Raw genomic sequence first — 19,870 nt, 5'->3', positions numbered from 1 at the left:
CCAAAGTGTAAGTAGGAGTAGCAAGATATCCCTGTTATATAGCGTGTTTATGAGACAGAAAAAGAAACCAGCAATCCTACCATCATGCAAAACAGTTACAGGTTTCTGTTTCACAGTCATCTGGCAGGACGGTAGTACTTCCCTGGGTGGTTGCTGTCTACCAACCTACTACCTATGAGGAATATTGTAAATTATATTAGTCCATCTCAGACCCCCAAAAATACACTTACAAAAGCACTTATGTAATTGTTTGAGTTGGGAGCTGTTCGAAATTCGAGGCACCAATATCCCAAACCCCTCCTTTAACCCTTTGACTGTTTTGGTTGTATACACGTATACATCTTATGAGCCAATGTGTTTGACGTATATATACTCAAAAATTCTAGCAGCTTCAAGCCAAGCGGGAGAAAGCTGGTACTCCCACATGTGAGAGAATGGGTCTGTGTGGTCAGTGTGCGCAGTATAAAAAAAAAAATCCTGCAGCATGCAGTGCATGAGAAAAAAAAAACTGACCGTACTTTTGGATTAAAAAACCGACTTTGAGGTGTATTTTCATATACTAGTATTTTTTTGTATTCTCGTTTTCTTGGTCTCATTTGATAGAATGGAAGACATATAGAAACAGAGATAATTTTGATTGGTTTCAATATGAAAAGGACCTTGAAATGGAGCTCAAAGTAGTGGAAATGTTCGATTTTTAACGATGTTCAAGAGTAAACAAATGACATCACTGTCCAATAAATGTCCAACTAGCCATTCTAATATGCAGTCATGAATGGGTTGACATTATTTATACAATTATTACAATAATGCAGTAGTCTGCATAACACTAAACATTCTATTTTTTGTGTGAATAAAAATTCAAAACAGAAAGCAAGAGTAATATAAGAGGGGCCTGGAGACATGACTGATGAACAGAGAAAATGTTATTTTAGTGCCAGGAATGTCTGCATTGTTCATTCTGGACCCTATTTTCTAATTGGCATTTTTTTTAATTTGCGTGATATTGGACAAACTCTCAATTTCCGAGCACTTTATTAGGTAGTTGAAATCGGTAAATGGGGGGTTTCTTGTACTCAATCGATAGAACAAATGGAGTTCTAAAGAAATAGCTATGAGTTTGGTTGACTGGAGCAATGGAATTGGCTGAAAATAGGGCTCAAAGTGAGTGAAATCGCCAATGTGTAAATATCGCCGAGATCGCTAACTTCGCGAGAACGTAATTCCGTAAGTTTTCAATCAAATTTCGTACTTTTGGTGTCATTAGCATCAGGAAAAGATTCTCTATCATTTCATAAGAAAAAAAATCATTTTTTTCCCAAATATTTTGCGACACAGAGACACTCTAGGATTGGGGGGTGCAACAGTCAAAGGGTTAAAGTGCAGGCATTGTACTTCCCATTTCCAATAGTACTCAAGTCCGGCTATATAAAAATCACCAGTTTTCCTGAATACCTTCACTACATATTACCCTGCTCACACTCCAAGAGCTCATCAGGTCCCAAAATCCATTTGTCTCCATTCATTTCTATCTAACACCCATGCACGCTTGCTGGAAGTCCAAGCCCCTCGCCCATAAAACCTCCTTTACCCCTTCCCTCCAACCTTTTCAAGGATGACCCCTATCCCACCTTCCTTCCCCTACAGATTTATATGCTCTCCAAGTCATTCTACTTTGATCCATTCTCTCTAAATGACCAAACCACCTCAACAACCCCTCTTCAGCCCTCTGACTAATACCTTTATTAACTCCACATCTCCTAATTTCCACACTCCGAATTCTCTGCATAATATTTACACCACACATTGCCCTTAGACAGGACATCTCCACCGCCTCCTTGCTGCAGAATTTACAACCTACGCATCACACCCATATAAGAGTGTTGGTACCACTGTACTTCCATACATTCCCTTCTTTGCCTCCATGGATAACGTTTTTTTTGTCTCCACAAATACCTCAACACACAACTCGCCTTTTTTTCTTCATCAATTCTATGATTAACCTCAACCTTTATAAACTCACTTTTAAACCTTATCCCTACCTCTGCACAAAGGAAACAAAAAGCCATCGAAGGTATTTCAAGAAACCTCAAATATTTCTATTCATATGAAAAATCCAAGCTAAGAACTACCTGTAGATTGGACCACTAATAACAGGAGGTTCATATACTGATGATGAACAGCAAATGAGAATTTTTAAAGACCAATATCAGGTGATATTCAGTAACCTACTAAATGAAAGTAGGGTAGAGAATAAAGACCCCTTTTTCATTCCATTCCATTCAAAGGCCATGCAGACCAACTAACATTAGTTTTGATCACACAGAATTTAAAGAAAAAAACAAAAAAACATTAAAAACATTTTCTGCCCACTCGGCACCTGGACCAGATTTATGGAATTCCTTATTTATAAAAAAGTGCAAAGTACCATTAACACAAGTCCTCAATATTCTTTGGAGAAAGAGCTTAGATCTAGGTGAAATACCAACCATAACCCTTAAACTGTCCAAACGTAGAGCTACGTTCACATGCATAGTGCTTCGATTGCAGATCTACATTTTATTGTACATGCTTTCAACCTTGGCACATTAAGCCTGAGCTGCCTAGACATGAGAGAATGAGTCTGTGCACTCAGTTTGTGCAGCATGACAAAATTCGAGGATGCCTGGAAAAATGCGCTCTTCATTTTAACCGTTAAACTGTCCAAGCGTAGATCTACATCCACGTGCATAGTGCTCTGAACGTAGATCTACCTTTTTTTTTTTTACATAAGAAAGCATGTAAAATAAAACATAGATCTATGTTCGGAGCGCTACGCACATGAACGTAGATCTACCTTTGGATAGTTTAAGAGTTAAACGAAAAAAAAAAAATCCTAAAATATTCAGAGCAGTACGCACGTGAACGTTGATCTACGTTTGGACAGTTTAAGGGTTAAAGAGTGCAGAATTTTTTTTTATGCTGTGCACACTTACCACACAGACCCATTCTCTTATATCTAAACCAAAATTTACCACTCACAGCTTATCTGAGCTAGCTGAGCTCATGGCAAAGACCTACACAGGGACCCTGGCCTCAATGACATATTTTTATGTGACAGCCACTGACAGGATTACAGGTTATTCTACCATGCACTGAGAAAATGCAAACTGTAATTTTGTTAAATCCCTGAATTAGTTACCTATATGCAGTATCTCATTTGCAAACTAGACAGGATAAGCTTGTAAAAAATCCACTACCTTAATAATGTCTTATTAAGATCTATCAATAAAACCCTCAATTCACTAGCCAATATAAACCAATTTAGATTCTGCTGAAGTTTATGGATGAATATTTACTTCAAAAAATCTGTTTTAGAAAAACATTTATTCAGAGACTAAAAATCGTATGTTGGTTTGCGTGTTAGCTGCACATAAACCAACATATGACCCACACCCCAGTGGGTCAGGAACTGACTTTAGGTGCTTGTCCAGCTCCCTCTTGAAAACAGCTAGGGATTTATTTGTAATCCCCCCTTACTTATGCTGGGAGGCATATGTAGTAATTGCAGGAGTGGCACGCTCATTTTCTTTTACAGTCAAGTAATGTGATTTTTTTCCCTTCAATTTGGTAAATGTGTAATGAGTGATTTCATATAATTTTTCCTCAGACAATTTCTGGAATATGAACATTTGGTATGTGTACTCAAGCTCTTAAAAATTCAAAGCCTTCTTTACCCCCCCCCCCTCACTTCAATATGCTCAATAATTTATTTTCTACAGAAATCTTAAATATTTTATTCATGAAAACCACTAAGCCCTTGAAGGCTATAAAGTGTTGAAATTTTAAGTAACACTGAGTATCCTTGTCATTTAAATCAAAGAAAATGTTAGGCTCATTGTCCATGAATACTTGGAAGAGACAAGCTTAGTAAATATTATAGTACTATACCATATACAGTATTCAGCATCAGGAAGCCTCGATAATCTCAAATTTGTACTAATTAGCTTTAGATAAAAGGTAAGCTGAAAATGTGATTCATGGTCAAAACACAGTAATGTAATAGACAGTGGTCAATGGCACTGACACACACACACACACACACACAGACACAGAGACATACACAGAGACAGACACACACACACATACACACACACACACACACACACACACACACACACACACACACACACACACACACACACACACACACACACACACACACACACACACACACACACACAAAAGTACAGTACTGCATACTTTGGACAACAACTGCTGAAGATACCATGGTGTGAGGTCAAAATACAGTATACAGCGCTCCTCTTGTATTTTATTGTACGAGTCTTTTTATAACATGTACGCATTTCCAGACTCGAGTCCTGGAAAAGGGAAGTACAATGCCTGCACTTTAACCCTTAAACTGTCCAAACGTAGATCTACGTTCACGTGTGGGGGACTCCGAATGTTAACACTTTCAAGGTTGGTGCTGTACTAGTATGGCTTGCACGCCAGGGTTGGTGCCATACTAGTACAGCTTGCATGCCAGGGTTGGTGCCGTACTAGTCTGCATAAATTCTAGCGCCTTCAAATCTAGCGAGAGAAAGCTGGTAGGCCTACATATGAAAGAATGGGTCTATGTGGTCAGTGTGCATGGTATAAAAAAAATCCCGCAGCACACAGTGCATGAGAAAAAAACTCCGTGTTTTTCCTTTAAAACAGCGAATTTGCAGTGTATTTTGGTAAGCTATTTATGGTTGTATTTTAGTTTTCTTGGTCTCATTTTATAGAATGGAAGACATATTACAGAAATTGAAATGATTTTGATTAGTTTCACAATGAAAAGTACCTTGAAATTGAGATCAAAGTAGCAGAAATGTTTGATTTTTGCCAATGTTCAAAAGTAAACAAATCATGCCACGCATCCAATACACGTCAACTTGTGAGTCTAATATTCTTTCATAAGTGCGCTGATATTATTTATACCATTTCTACACTAATGCAGTAGTCTGCATAACAGTAAATCTTCTATTTTTTTGTGAGAATAAAAATTCAAAGTGGAAAGCAAAAGAAATGTAAGAGAGGCCTGGGGAAGTGACTAATGAACAGAGAAAATGTTATTTTAGTGCCAGGAATGTCTGTCTTGTTTATTCTGGACTCCATTTGGAAATTGGCATCTTTTGAAATTTGTGTGAAATTAGCAAAATTGACAATTTCTGACTTTATTGGATAGTTGAAATCAGTAAATGGGTGGTTTTTTGTACTCATTCGATAGAGCAAATGGAGTTCTAGCGAAATAGTAATGATTTTTGTCGACTGGTGCATTGGAATTGGCTGAAAATAGGGCTCAAAGTGGGCGAAATCGCCGATGCTTAAACATCGTTGAGACCACTAACTTCGCAAGAGCATAATTCCGTAAGTTTTCCATCAAATTTCATACCTTTGGTGTCATTATGATTGGGAAAAGATTCTCTATCATTTCATAAATATTTTTTTTTTTTTTTGGAAAAATTTCCGACCCTGAGAACAAGTTTAGGAGAGGGCCTGCCGACCCTGAAAGGGTTAAGGGTGAAAGAAGGGGCTAGGATATTAGCAGTTTGGAGGGACATCTAAACTGTCACATCGGTGCGCCTCTACAAAGACAGTGATTATGTATGAGTGATGGTGAAAGCGTTGAATGATGAAAGTTTTTTCTTTCTTTTTTTTTTTCTTTCTTTTTGGGTCACCCTGCCTCAGTGGGAGACGGCTGATGTGTTAAAAGTGCAAAGTGAATAAAAATTCACAATACTGTTGTTGGAGCAATTCATAATTGTGACATGACAATGGTCCAGGACAAACCAAAACATCATCGCATGTTTTGTCTCCTAAGTACGTACTGGTTATTTGAAAGTAGTGCAAAGTGCAAACAAAATATACAGCATAAATAAAGTACTTTTTATTATGGATCTAATATGAAGATTTTCTAAAATTTTAGTTTCTCTTTATGATGTCCACTTTCTTTCAATGTTGAAACTAAAATCCAACCACAGAATTTTGTTACAATTGTTATCACAATTTCCTACATGTATTTTTTTTTCTTGGTGGTGGCAGAAACAAGTAACAACATTATTATTATTTCATTCATGGTGTAGTGGTCAAAACAAAGGGGTCATACAGTAACATGAAGAATGGAAGATAATCAAGTTCAAAGTCATGATTTTTTTTCCACTTAAATTTTTTTTTTTTTTACTAAATGTTTTGAGGTTTTTGTATATTCTCATTTTATGTATGTAGTGGGTTTATATTAGTATGGTAGAGACTGGTCAAGAAATGTAAATTTACTTATTCCAATTTTGTTAAATCTGAATTAGTTACTTTTTCTCTATTATTTTTCACCATATGCACTGATATTTGGTTTACGTTCATTTTATAAGTACATGTATATGAAAGGTTTATATTTGTTTAGCAGAAACTGGTCTGGTACTGTAGATTAAATAATTATGATGAGAAGAGTGGCAATTCTGTTAATTGCACGGTATGATCAAGCTTGAACTTAAGTGGAAGTGACCTGACTATGTGGGTCATTTGGCTAATCCAGGGGGGGGAGGCATGGACCTGCTTTGCATGGGTCAGCAGGCCTGCTGCAGTGTTCCTTCTTTCTTATGTTCTTATCACTCAGGCATAAGCTTACCCTCACCACTCTTATCCCTTCCACACTGCAGGCCTGGATATTCATCCACCCTAACCCCAACCTCCCCACAACATATGTGCAGGCACCAGCTACCCTCATCTCCCACACCACACACTCCACCTTCACAATAGTAAAAGGGTGGAGAGCATATTTTAAGTGTGTTGTGTTGAATGGGAAGGGATGAGAGAGGAATGATAAGGAAAGGGGTTGAAAGAGAAAAGGACCTATCTCAGGCGAGTACAGTACAATGTTTTTATTTTCAGCATTAAAAGTCAATTAGATATGGAATGTTATTGCTTGAGAATGCATCTCCAATTATAACTATGGTGTCTAAGGAAAACAGGCTTCAAACTTGAAACTCTTGAGTTACATATGATTTTCAAGAATATTTTATTTTTTAAAGCTGAGGACTCCAGTAACAAGTAAGTGTTCACCCTCCTGCCTAATCTACTATAAAAAAAAATGTGATAAAATTTAAGGCAAATTAAATAAGCATTTTCAAACAATCACACACAAAACCAGTGAGAAAAATAACAGAAAAACTTGGAGTCTTTTGTGAGGATATCTAAAAATTGTGAAAATTGCAAGTATGTTTGGTGAAACAAAAAATAAGTTTGGTTTAAGAAAATAGGTACAGTATTTGTGTTGCAATACATACAGTACCAATCACAGGTGCTTCGTTATGCCAAAAGTGAGTCAAACTTTAAAATGAGTAAAACAGTTCCTGTATGGGAAACTGTATGAGGATCACTGGTTGGAAGGTTAATTTCTTTCCTGCGTAGATTTAAAAAATTGGAGTCAAAACACAATATACAATAACTACAATTTCTCATATCTACGCAAAAAAGACACCAACCTCAACAGACATGGATCCCATGATGGCACGCTGGTGTCCCTCCAATGTCTCCAGTGCAACTTCTTGAACCTCCGACTCAGATTTGCCCAAAAACTGTTCACATGCAGCCAGCAGCATTTCTTCATACTGACCCTGCACTTTCACCTGAAAAAAAAAGATTTTTTTCCATCAAATTCCAGTAAATTAATAGATGCTATATATTTTTTTTTTTTCAACAAGTCGGCCGTCTCCCACCGAGGCAGGGTGACCAAAAAAGAAAGAAAATCCCCAAAAAGAAAACACTTTCATCATCATTCAACACTTTCACCACACTCACACATTATCACTGTTTTTGCAGAGGTGCTCAGAATACAACAGTTTAGAAGTATATACGTATAAAGATACACAACATATCCCTCCAAACTGCCAATATCCCAAACCCCTCCTTTAAAGATGCTATATATCAATACAAAGTAGAATTCCCATATCCATGGATTTGGTTTTTACAGTTATCCAAGGCTTACTGTGGTCCAAAAATAACCCTTAATTTTGCTTAATAATGACACCAAAGCACAAAAGTAGTGATGATAGCATAAGTAGTGATGATAGCCTAAGAGAAGTCATGAAGTGCTTCTCATCAGTGACAAAGTGCTAATTCTCCACTTATTGTGCATAATTTATCAATTAAACTTTATGATAGGTATGTATGTAAATGAAAAACAACTTACATATAGGGCTTATTACTATCTGCAGTTTCAGACATCCATGGTAGGTCTTAGAAGGCATCTCCTGAGGATACAGGGGGACTACTGTATATGTATTCTTTTTAATATGCTGGCTGTCTCCTACCAAGGTAGGGTGACCCCAAAAAAAAAAAACACTTTCACCAACATTCACACTGTCACTATCTTGCTAGAGGCACACAGATACGACAGTGCAGATGTCACTCCAGGCAGCAAATATCCCCATCCCTCCTGTAAAGTGCAGGTAATGTACTTACCACCTCTAGGACTCAAGTTCAGCTAACCAGTTTTCCTGAATCCCTTCACAAAATGTTACCTTGTGCACACTCCAACAGATAGTCAGGTCGCAAAATCCATTTGTCTCCACGTGCTCCTAACATGCTCACACATGCCTGCTGTATGTCCAAGCCCCTTGCACACGAAAAACCACCTTTACCCCCCTCCCTCCATGCTTTCCTAAGACGACCCCTACCCCTCCTTCCCTTCACTACAGATTTATACATCCTCCAAGTCATCCTATTTTGCTCCATTCTCTCTAAATAACCAAACCACCTCAACAACCCCTCCTCACCCCTCTGAATAACACTATTAGTAACTCTGCACTCTCCTATCTCCAAACTACAAATTCTCTACATAACATTTACAACACACATTGCCCTTGTACACATCTCCACTGCCTCCAACCTCCTCCTCGTTGCAACATTTAAAATCAAGCTTCACACCCATATAAGTGTGTTGGAATCACTATACTCTCGTACATTCCCCACTTTATGTTCCTGAATAATGATCTTTGTCTTCACACCACTCACCTTTTTCCCTTCATCAATTCTATGGTTTACCTCATCTTTCATATAACAGTTAAGCATAAAATGTGTGATACCAAGCTAAACGAAATTTTTGGTAATTTAGATGATGAAGTCAACACAGGAATGTGCTAAAAATAATTATTTGGCTATAAATGAATTAAACTTCTAAAAAATATCTAGTTTCCAAAGTCTGTTAGTGTCACTGACCTGTGCAATGCCCGTCACTGAGATTGGTACGCCTTGTGCTGTGTAGACCCGTGGAGACTCAACATTAAGTGTCATCACGTTGAGCGATATCCTAATAACACACGAAAAGCCTTATCTTATCACAGTATTCAAAATGTTAAATAAAAATAATGCACATTTTAATCATGCAGTGAACAATGAAATGCAATCTATTAAATACTATATAAAAAATTTAAGAATATAACTGTAGAACATTACACTGTTCATTATTAGAAAAAGCCTTATTATGGCAAATATGAATACAAAGAATTTTCTATAAATAATTCTGTTTATAAAAATAAAATATAACTATCTTTAGCATATAATATAATGTACTAATCTAAAAATTACTGGATCTTCAACTTTATCATAGACATTACACATTTTATGCATTTAAAACAAACAGATGTACACAATCATCTTTTTTTAATACTTTTCTAATAACATAATTTTCTTTATACTCATAAGGCTCAATTAAAAAATCTATTTTACCAAAATTTTAAAGAGCTGTTTCATACAATTATACAAGATATAAAAACTATGTGGTGAAAACTTCTCTAAATTCATTTTTTTAAGAGCAGCCATTACATCCAAGTTAACCTACAGTTCACAAACTGGAATTAAGACATCTAAGCTTCTAAATTAAATGGTAATTTTCTGTGCATCATTATTCAGAAAAGCATGCAGCATAAGATAATGTTTTTATTATTAATTCTGGTTTACTAATGTTTGCTCCACCTATACAGTAAATGTATATGACCTTGTGCTGCCCATTTGCTAAAAATTTTGATGCATATATGTAGTAGGTTGGTAGACAGCAACTGCCCAGGGAGGTACTACCATACTGCCAAGTGAGTGTAAAATGGAAGCCTGTATTTGTTTTACATTATGGTAGGATCGCTGGTGTCTTTTTTTTGTCTCATAAAAATGCAAGATTTCAGGTACGTCTTGCTACTTCTACTTACATTTAGGTCACACTACACATGCATGTACACACTTATGAATACACACTTATCCAAATTTTCTTTGATTTTATCTTCATAGTTCTTGTTCCTTTCACATCTATGGGGAAGTGGAACAAGAATCTTTCCTCCGTAAGCCGTGCATGATGTAAGTCAACTAAAATACCGGGAGCAATGGGCTAGTAACCCCTATTCCTGCATAGCCTACTAAAAAGAAAAAGAAGAAAACCGTCAAAGTGGGATGTTTGAACATGCGTGGTTGTAGTGTGAATGATAAGAGATGACCTGTGGATGTTATGAATGAAAAGAAGCTGAAAGTCCTGGCTCTAAGTGAAACAAAGCTGAAGGGGGTAGGAGAGTTTCAATGGGGAGAAAGAAATGGGATGAGATCAGGAGTTTCTAACAGAGAGTGCTAAGGAAGGAGAAGCAATAATGTTGAAGCATAAGTTATGGCAGGAAAAGGAGGAATATAAATGTATAAATTCAAAGATTATGTGAAGTAAAATAAAGGTTGGATGTGGAAAGTGGGTTATAGTAAGTATTTATGTACCTTGAGAAGAGAGAAGTGTAGAGGAGAGAGAGAGATTTTGCAAAATGTTGAGTGAGTGTGTGGGGAGTTTTAAACCAAGTGAGAGAGTACTTGTGGTTGGGGATCTCAATGCTGAAGTGGGTAAAAATGTTGTAGAGAGAGTAGTAGGTAAATTTCGGGTGCCAGGGGTAAATGAAAATGGAGAGCCTTTAATTGAACTGTGCGTAGAAAGAGGTTTTCTAATAAGTAATACATATTTTATGAAAAAGAGGATAAATAAGTATACAAGATATGAACTAGCACATAATGAAAGTAGTTTGTTAGATTATTTATTGGTGGATAAAAGGTTGATGGGAAGGTTTAAGGATGTACAGCGGTACCCTGAGTTTTGAACTGCTCCCAACTCAACAAATTATGTAAGTGTATTATTGTAAGTGCTTTTGTAAGTGTATTTTTGGGGTCTGAAATGGACTAATCTAATTTACATTATTCCTTATGGGAACAAATTCGCTCGTTAACGGCACTCGAACAGCCTTCTGGAATGAAGAGAGTTCGAAACTCGGGGTACCACTGTATATGTTTATCGAGAGGCAACGGATATATCAGATCATTACCTAGTTAGAGGTAGATGGGACAAAAGGAAAATGGCAACAGTAAGAGAGAGGTGAAAGTTTATAAACTAAGGGAGGAAGATGTTAGGGTGAGATATAAGCAACTTTTGGCAGAAGGGTGGGCTAATACAAGTGTGGGAGGGTGGGTGGGGAGGGTTGAAGAGGGATGGGATACTTTTAAAAATGCAGTAGTATCAGAATGTGGGGCAGAAGTCTGTGGCTAAAGGAGGGTGGGTGCAGGAGGAAAGAGGAGTGATAGGGAACGAATGGATTTGTCAGTTAAAAACAGAGTAAGGGAGTTAATAGATGGGGAGCTGGAGGTATTGGGTAGATAGTGGGAATATTCTGAAGAACTTTTAAATGTCAACGAAGAAAGGGAGGCAGTAATTTCATGCACTGGCCTTGGAGGTATAACATCTTTTAGGAGTGAACAAGAGCAGGATGCGAGTGTGAGGGAGGTGCATGAGGCATTACGTAGAATGAAAGGAGGTAAAGCAGCTGGAACTGATGGGATCATGACAGAAATGTTAAAAGCAGGGGGAGATAGTGTTGGACTGGTTGGTATTTTTGTTTAATAAATGTGTGAAAGAAGGGAAGGTACCTACAGATTGGCAGTGTGCATAATTCATTTATATAAAAGGAAGGGGGACAAAAGAAATTGTAAAAATTATAGGGAAATAAGTTTACTGAGTATACCAGGTAAAGTGTATGGTAGGGTTATTATTGAAAGAATTAGAGGTAAGACAGAGAGAAGGATTGCAGATAAGCAAGGAGGCTTTAAAATGGGTAGGGGACGTGTAGATCAAGTGTTTACATTGAAGCATATATGTGAATAGTATTTAGATATACAGTGGACCCCCGCTTAACCATCACCTCCCAATGCGACCAATTATGTAAGTGTATTTATGTAAGTGCGTTTGTACGTGTATGTTTGGGGGTCTGAAATGGACTAATCTACTTCACAATATTCCTTATGGGAACAAATTCGGTCTGTACTGGCACCTGAACATACTATTTCTGGAATGAAAAAATAACGTTAACCGGGGGTCCACTGTATTATCAAAAAGAAGTGCTAAACCTACAAGAGTCATACAGCGCTGCCGGGCTGGGAAGGATGCAGGGGTAATGGGTAGTAAGAGGGAGAGGGATGATTATTAGGTCATGGAGTGCAGCGGGGCAGTGGATAGTGCAGGGGTAGAGGGTAACAAGAGATTGAGGTAGAAAGGGCTGAGTAGTAGTAGTAGAGGCATCATCAGAGTTTGTGCAGTAAGTCAGTTGCTGTCAAAAAGTCAATGAGTCTGGGTTAAGAGAGGGTCCATCAGTAAAAAGGGAAGGTAAAGTATGGGCAGTAGAGCGGTGACGACGACAGAGGTAAATTCTGCATGCTCGCTGATAAGAGTGGGCAGGCTAACGGAATGTGGCTAACAGAAGCCGGAACCCGACAATTCTCAGAGTGGAACAGGGCGCCTCTCCATGAGATACCTGTGAGTAAGACGAGTGTGGCCGATGCGAAGACGGGAGATAGTAGTCTCCCAACCTCGACACTGATGATACGAAGATGGACAGAAACCTATACTCGGTTTAATAGAATGCAGTTTATCATAGAGCAGATCAGACAAATGTTGTTGCCAACGGGTGCAAAGGTGGGTAGCAATTACAGCAAAATAGTCTGTGAATGGAACACCTCTATATGAAACTGGAAGGTCATGTACTGCTGACCACACAGCTGTGTCTACCTGTTCATTGGCCTGTATGTCAACATGACTGGGAACCCAACAAAAAAACATATCTTTGCGCTTGCTAGAGATACGGCATAACCAAAGATGGATATGAAGAATCAAGGGATGAGGTGTATCAAATTTTCGTATGGCCTGTAAAGCACTAAGGGAGTCTGAAACAACCACAAATGGTGACACAGGCATAGATGCAATATGGATAAGTGCTACGAGAATAGCATATAATTCAACTGTAAAAATGCTAGCCGGGGATAATAAATGCCCTCGCACAACGCTGTCTGGAAACAGTGATGATGCGTGTACTGCTCTTGAGAGCATGAAAGGATACATCTCTACAAACATGGTGTAGGAGCACCTTGGCAATACTGTACTATGGTCGGAAAGATAAGCAGTAGAGGAAGTCGGTCATAGAATAAAACACTTAGTCCATTGTGTACACCTACCATCCGACTTACGACCTGCTCAACATACGACCACTCGACTTACGACCGTGTTTTTTATGCCAAATTTCTGGGAAATAAACAACTGTGTGTTGTACACAGTGTTTATCCTAAACCTTACAGTATAAAATACAGTACTAACAGCATAAAAAGTAAAGTAAAAACTGAAATACCAAAATAAAACAATAAAATAAAGTCATTACAAAAATGTGATGTTGATATTCAGTAGTAAAGTTTGACTTATGTCCATTTTGACTTACGACCGGTTGGTCAGAACCAAGCTCAGTCCTAAGTCGGATGGTAGGTGTATTTTGAAACGGTGTGTAAAGGGAGTGCATGACGTGACGGTCTTTATGAGTAGAATGATAAGGAAGTGAAGAAGTATCGTCAGGTAATGGTCTTGGGCGTTTAGGTGTGGGACCAGAGTTGGTCCAATGTGGGACGGGCTGGCAATTTGAAAATTGCCGCACCGTAGTGGGAGAAGCCAAAAGCATAGTCAAAGAAGAGCAGAGGTCAGACATATCAAAGGAGTCAATTGGAACCCCAGAACCTGAAGCGAGTGATGAAATAGCATGAGCAAGAGGTACAGGGGCATTAGAAATGTCCAAAGAGTGGTCAAATAACGAGGCAGGGTCGGAACAGGGTGCGGTATCAGTGAGGGGCCCAGGGAGAGCAGGTTCATGGATTTGGAACTCCATGGTTATGTCACTTCTTTCTTTTGTTTTGTAGAAAAAAAAGGGGGGGTGGGACATGGAGGAATAGCTCCTAGGAGGCAAAAAAGAGCCGCAAATCCCCCTCTGTGCCCAAGAGGACCTTAGCACCGCAAATAGTGCAGATGCAGCATGGAACCCATGCCATACCCCACCCTTCTTGCCAGTAAACCAGCAATCTGGTATAGCAACCTCACATCCGCTGAGTCACCTCAGTGGACAAAAGAGGGTGGTCGGACACCCACCACAAAGCATACCTCCTTCAGCCACCACCCTCTGGAATCTGACAGGCAGCCTCCAGAGATACACTTGTCACCCAAAAGACACCCAAAGCCACCCCCCAGGAGACAGAAGTGGGATTGGGACACCTCCAGGCGATCCAGATTCCACGGCAAACTACATCACTGCCAAGGACCTCAATGGAATGGGATGGACCCCAGTACCCTTCCCCTACCTAGGAACTAAAGTGTCTGTGGGAAGAATCCCAAAGTTTAAAAATAGGAAGGGAATAGGGAAGGGATGGGGAGGAGGAGGAGGAAAGGAAAAAAGGGGAGATAGGGAGGATGGGATGGGGAAGGGGGGATTGAGGGGTAATTAGGTTCGGTCTGAGGAAGGAGACCAAAAGGTCTAATTCCTCAGACCAAGAGCCTCTTCACTGTGCCAAAGAGCCCCCCTTGAAGAGGTATTTAGATAAAGGTAGGGAAGTTTTCATTGCATTTATGGATTTAGAAAAGGCATATGGATAGGGGAGCAATGTGGTATATGCTGCAAGAGTATGGAATAAGTACTAAATTACTAAATGCTGTAAAGAGTTTTTATGAGGACAGTAAGGCACAGGTTAGGGTGTGTAGGAGAGAGGGAGATTACTTCCCAGTAAAAGTAGGTCTTAGACAGGGATGTGTAATGTCACCATGGTTGTTTAACATTTATAGCTAGGGTTGTAAAAGAAGTAAATGCTAGGGTGTTGGGGAGAGGGGTGGGATTAAATTATGGGGAATTAAATACAAAATGGGAGTTGACAGTTACTTTTTGCTGATGATGCTGTGCTTTTGAGGGATTCTAAAGAAAAGTTGCAAAAGTTAGTGGACGAGTTTGGGAGGGTGTGTAAAGGTTGAAAGTTGACAGTGAACATAGATAAGAGTAAGGTGATGAGGGTGTCAAATGATTTAGATAAAGAAAAATTTAATATCACACTGGAGAGAGGGAGTATGGAATAAGTGAATGTTTTCAGATATTTGGGAGTTGACTTGTTAGTGGATGGGTTTATGAAGGATGAGGTAAACCATAGAATTGATGAGGGGGGAAAAAAGTGAGTGGTGTGTTGAGGTATCTGTGGAGACAAAGAACGTTATCCATAGAGAAAAAGAAGGGAATGTACGAGAGTATAGTTGTACCAACACTCTTACATGGGCGTGAAGCATGGGTTGTAAATGTTGCAGCAAGGAAGCGGCTGGAGGCAGTGGAGACATCGTGTCTAAGGGAAATGTGTGGTGTAAATACTACACAGAAAATTCATAGTGTGAAATTAGGAGGTGTGAAGTTACTAAAAGTATTAGTCAGAGGGCTGAAGAGGGGCTATTGAGGTGGTTTGGTCATTTAGAGAGAATGGAACAAAGTAGAATGACCTGGAGAGTGTATAAATCTATTGGGGAAGGAAGGTGGGGTAGGGGTTGTCCTCGAAAAGGTTGGAGGGAAGGGGTAAAGGAGGTTTTGTGGGCAAGGGGCTTGGACTTCCAGAAGGAAGGGTGAGCGTGTTAGATAGGTGTGAATCGAGACTAATGATTTTTGGGACCTGATGAGCTGTTGGAGTGTGAGGAGGGTAATATTTTGTGGAGGGATTCAGGGAAACCGGTTAGCTTGGCAGTTTGGAGTGACCATCTAAACTGTCATATCTTTGTTTCTCTGCAAAGACAGTGATTTTATATGAGTGATGGTAAAAGTGTTGAATGATAAAGTATTTTCTTTCTTTTTGGGTCACCCTGCTTCAGTGGGAAATGGCAGACGTGTTAAAAAAAAAATTAAACTGCAGTACTGTAATATACCAGTACTAAAGTTTTCAATTATAAAATATTTCTACTGTACAGAAATAATCTTTGGTACAAGTCACATCCAATATCTTTTCCACATTCTATTAGTACTTCAAAAAGAAGATTATTATATGTATTTACATTCTGCAAGTTTCCATATTCTATATAGATTCTCAGGAACAGTGCAGAACTTTTCATTTTGCTGTTATTTTATTTTATTTATCCTCTGAAGTTTTGTCACATTCAAAACAGTTCTACCAGAATTCTAGCCACTGAACCTACTGGAATTATGGATCTAGTGTAGCTCATAAGACTTTCTAAGAGGAAGCTGGCACACTGCCCCGAGTGCAAACACAAGATGACAGTGCTTTGCCTCATTGGTAAGTTAGGGGAACCCTGTATTTTGCTTAATTTACATACTGTACAATTACTACTATCCTACAAGATGCTATAACTCGGTGTACTGTATTTGGAAAAGAGCCACGACTACAGTCACTTTTATATGCAGAAGTGGAGGTAGGCTCCATACATAGTTTCAAGAGCAGGTACAATAGAGCACAAAAAAGGGCAAGGAGGAAGTATATATGGCAGGCAGAAAGTCGAGAGGTAGGGCCAAGGGCTAGGACTCATTCCCTGTAACGAAATCTAAGTGAATGAGTACTACTGGTATTTTTCTGCTCTTAACCCTTAAATTGTCCAAACGTAGATCAACATTTTTTCAACATTTGAAAATATGTAAAAAAGTAGATCTTTTTTTTTTTTTACATTTGAAAGCACGTAAAAAAACTTTGATCTACCTTTTTTTTTTTTTTGTTATATTTGAAAATTTGTAAAAAAAACGTAGATCGACTTTTGGAGCACTACGCATGTGAACGTAAATCTGTTTGGACAGTTTAAGGGTTAACCAGAGCACCTCACTCCTCAATCATTTTATAATTTTGTTGTTCCACCGTACTGTACTACAAATTTTGTCTTAAGAAATAACACCATCTTCAAACTTTGCAAGGTGTTGTGTATTTCAAGGGTTTATTATGATGATTCCTGTATGTAAATGCTACAAAACTACTCCACAAATAATAAAGAATCTCTTACACACACACACATGTATAATTAACATTATATTATAAATACTTCTCCATGGGGAAGTGGAACAGAATTCTTCCTGTGAGCCATGTGTGTCATAAGAGGCGACTAAATTGCTGGGAACAAGGGGCTAGGAACCCCTTCTCCTGTATATATTACAAAATTTAAAAGGAGAAACTTTCATGTTTCCTTTTGGGCCACCCCGCCTCGGTGGTATGTGGCCAGTTTGTTGCTAGATTATAAATACTGCCTCATAATTCTCAAAACTGCTACCTCTGCAGGAACATAGGAGAGAATTATTAATTATGACAAGCATGTTTCTATTACGTTGGCTTCTAAATTATCCTGTCATAAGTATAAAGTATCCTAGGTAGTAGGTTGGTAGACAGCAACCACCCAGGGAGGTACTACCATCCTGCCAAGTGAGCGTAAAATGAAAGCCTGTAATTGTTTTACATGATGGTAGGATTGCTGGTGTCTTTTTTCTGTCTCATAATCATGCAAGATTTCAGGTACGTCTTGCTACTTCTTCTTACACTTAGGTCACACTACACATACTTGTACAAGCATATGCATAATATATATATATATATATATATATATATATATATATATATATATATATATATATATATATATATATATATATATATATATATATATATATATATATATATATATATATATATATATATATATATATATATACATATATATAAATATATATATATATATATATATATATATATATATATATATATATATATATATATATATATATATATATATATATATATATAGAGATATATATATATATATATATATATATATAGATATATATATATATATCTCTATATATATATAAACACAGATATATTTTTTTTTTTTTTTTTTTTTTTAACAAGTCGGCCGTCTCCCACCGAGGCAGGGTGACCCAAAAAAGAAAGAAAATCCCCAAAAAGAAAATACTTTCATCATCATTCAACACTTTCACCACACTCGCACATTATCACTGTTTTTGCAGAGGTGCTCAGAATACAACAGTTTAGAAGCATACACATATAAAGATACACAACATATCCCTCCAAACTGCCAATATCCCAAACCCCTCCTTTAAAGTGCAGGCATTGTACTTCCCATTTCCAGGACTCAAGTCCGACTATATGAAAATAACCGGTTTCCCTGAATCCCTTCACTAAACATTACCCTGCTCACACTCCAACAGATCGTCAGGTCCCAAGTATAATTCGTCTCTATTCACTCCTATCTAACACGCTCACACACGCTTGCTGGAAGTCCAAGCCCCTTGCCCACAAAACCTCCTTTACCCCCTCTCTCCAACCCTTTCGAGGACGACCCCTACCCCGCCTTCCTTCCCCTATAGATTTATATGCTTTCCATGTCATTCTACTTTGATCCATTCTCTCTAAATGACCAAACCACCTCAACAACCCCTCTTCTGCCCTCTGACTAATACTTTTATTAACTCAACACCTTTTCCTAATTTCCACACTCCGAATTTTCTGCATAATACTTACACCACACATTGCCCTTAAACAGGACATCTCCACTGCCTCCAACCGTCTCCTTGCTGCTGCATTTACCACCCAAGCTTCACACCCATATAAGAGTGTTGGTACTACTATACTTTCATCCATTTCCTTCTTTGCCTCCATAGATAACGTTTTTTGACTCCACATATACCTCAAAGCACCACTCACCTTTTTTCCCTCATTAATTCTATGATTAACCTCATCCTTCATAAATCCATCCGCCGACATGTCAACTCCCAAGTATCTGAAAACATTCACTTCTTCCATACTCCTCCTCCCCAATTTGATACCCAATTTTTCTTTATCTAAATCATTTGACACCCTCATCACCTTACTCTTTTCTATGTTCACTTTCAACTTTCTACCTTTACACACATTCCCAAACTCATCCACTAACCTTTGCAATTTTTCTTTAGAATCTCCCATAAGCACAGTATCATCAGCAAAAAGTAACTGTCAATTCCCATTTTGAATTTGATTCCCCAAAATTTAATCCCACCCCTCTCCTGAACACCCTAGCATTTATTTCCTTTACAACCCCATCTATAAATATATTAAACAACCATGGTGACATTACACATCCCTGTCTAAGACCTACTTTTACCGGGAAGTAGTCTCTCTCTCTTCTACACGCCCTAACCTGAGCCTCACTATCCTCATAAAAACTCTTTACAGCATTTAGTAACTTACCACCTATTCCATATACTTGCAACATCTGCCACATTGCTCCTCTATCCACTCTATCATATGCCTTTTCTAAATCCATAAATGCAATAAAAACTTCCCTACCTTTATCTAAATACTGTTCATATATATGCTTCAATGTAAACACTTGATCTACACATCCCCTACCCACTCTGAAACCTCCTTGCTCATCCGCAATCCTCCATTCTGTCTTACCTCACCACTCTCTTTACCTTTCTTTTACTCTCCATATACTCTGCTCTTCTTATAGCACTTC

The 19,870-nt window shown here is 38.2% G+C and overlaps 1 protein-coding gene across 2 annotated transcripts in view; it reads right to left on the bottom strand.

Moving 5' to 3' along the window:
* Nucleotides 1-19,870, bottom strand: part of Flo1 (flotillin-1) — a 194,786-nt gene that overhangs the window by 122,018 nt on the left and 52,898 nt on the right. For both annotated transcript variants that reach the window (XM_070089890.1, XM_070089891.1), the window contains exons 3-4: nt 9,241-9,331; nt 7,506-7,649 (exon numbers count right to left, since the gene is read on the bottom strand). In XM_070089890.1, coding sequence (XP_069945991.1) covers nt 7,506-7,649; nt 9,241-9,331 — 235 coding nt within the window. The remainder of the gene's footprint in view (nt 1-7,505; nt 7,650-9,240; nt 9,332-19,870) is intronic.

Source organism: Cherax quadricarinatus, chromosome 30 (assembly GCF_038502225.1).
Source record: "Cherax quadricarinatus isolate ZL_2023a chromosome 30, ASM3850222v1, whole genome shotgun sequence".
Lineage (NCBI taxonomy): Eukaryota > Metazoa > Arthropoda > Malacostraca > Decapoda > Parastacidae > Cherax > Cherax quadricarinatus.
This window is presented reverse-complemented; position numbering and strand designations above follow the sequence as displayed.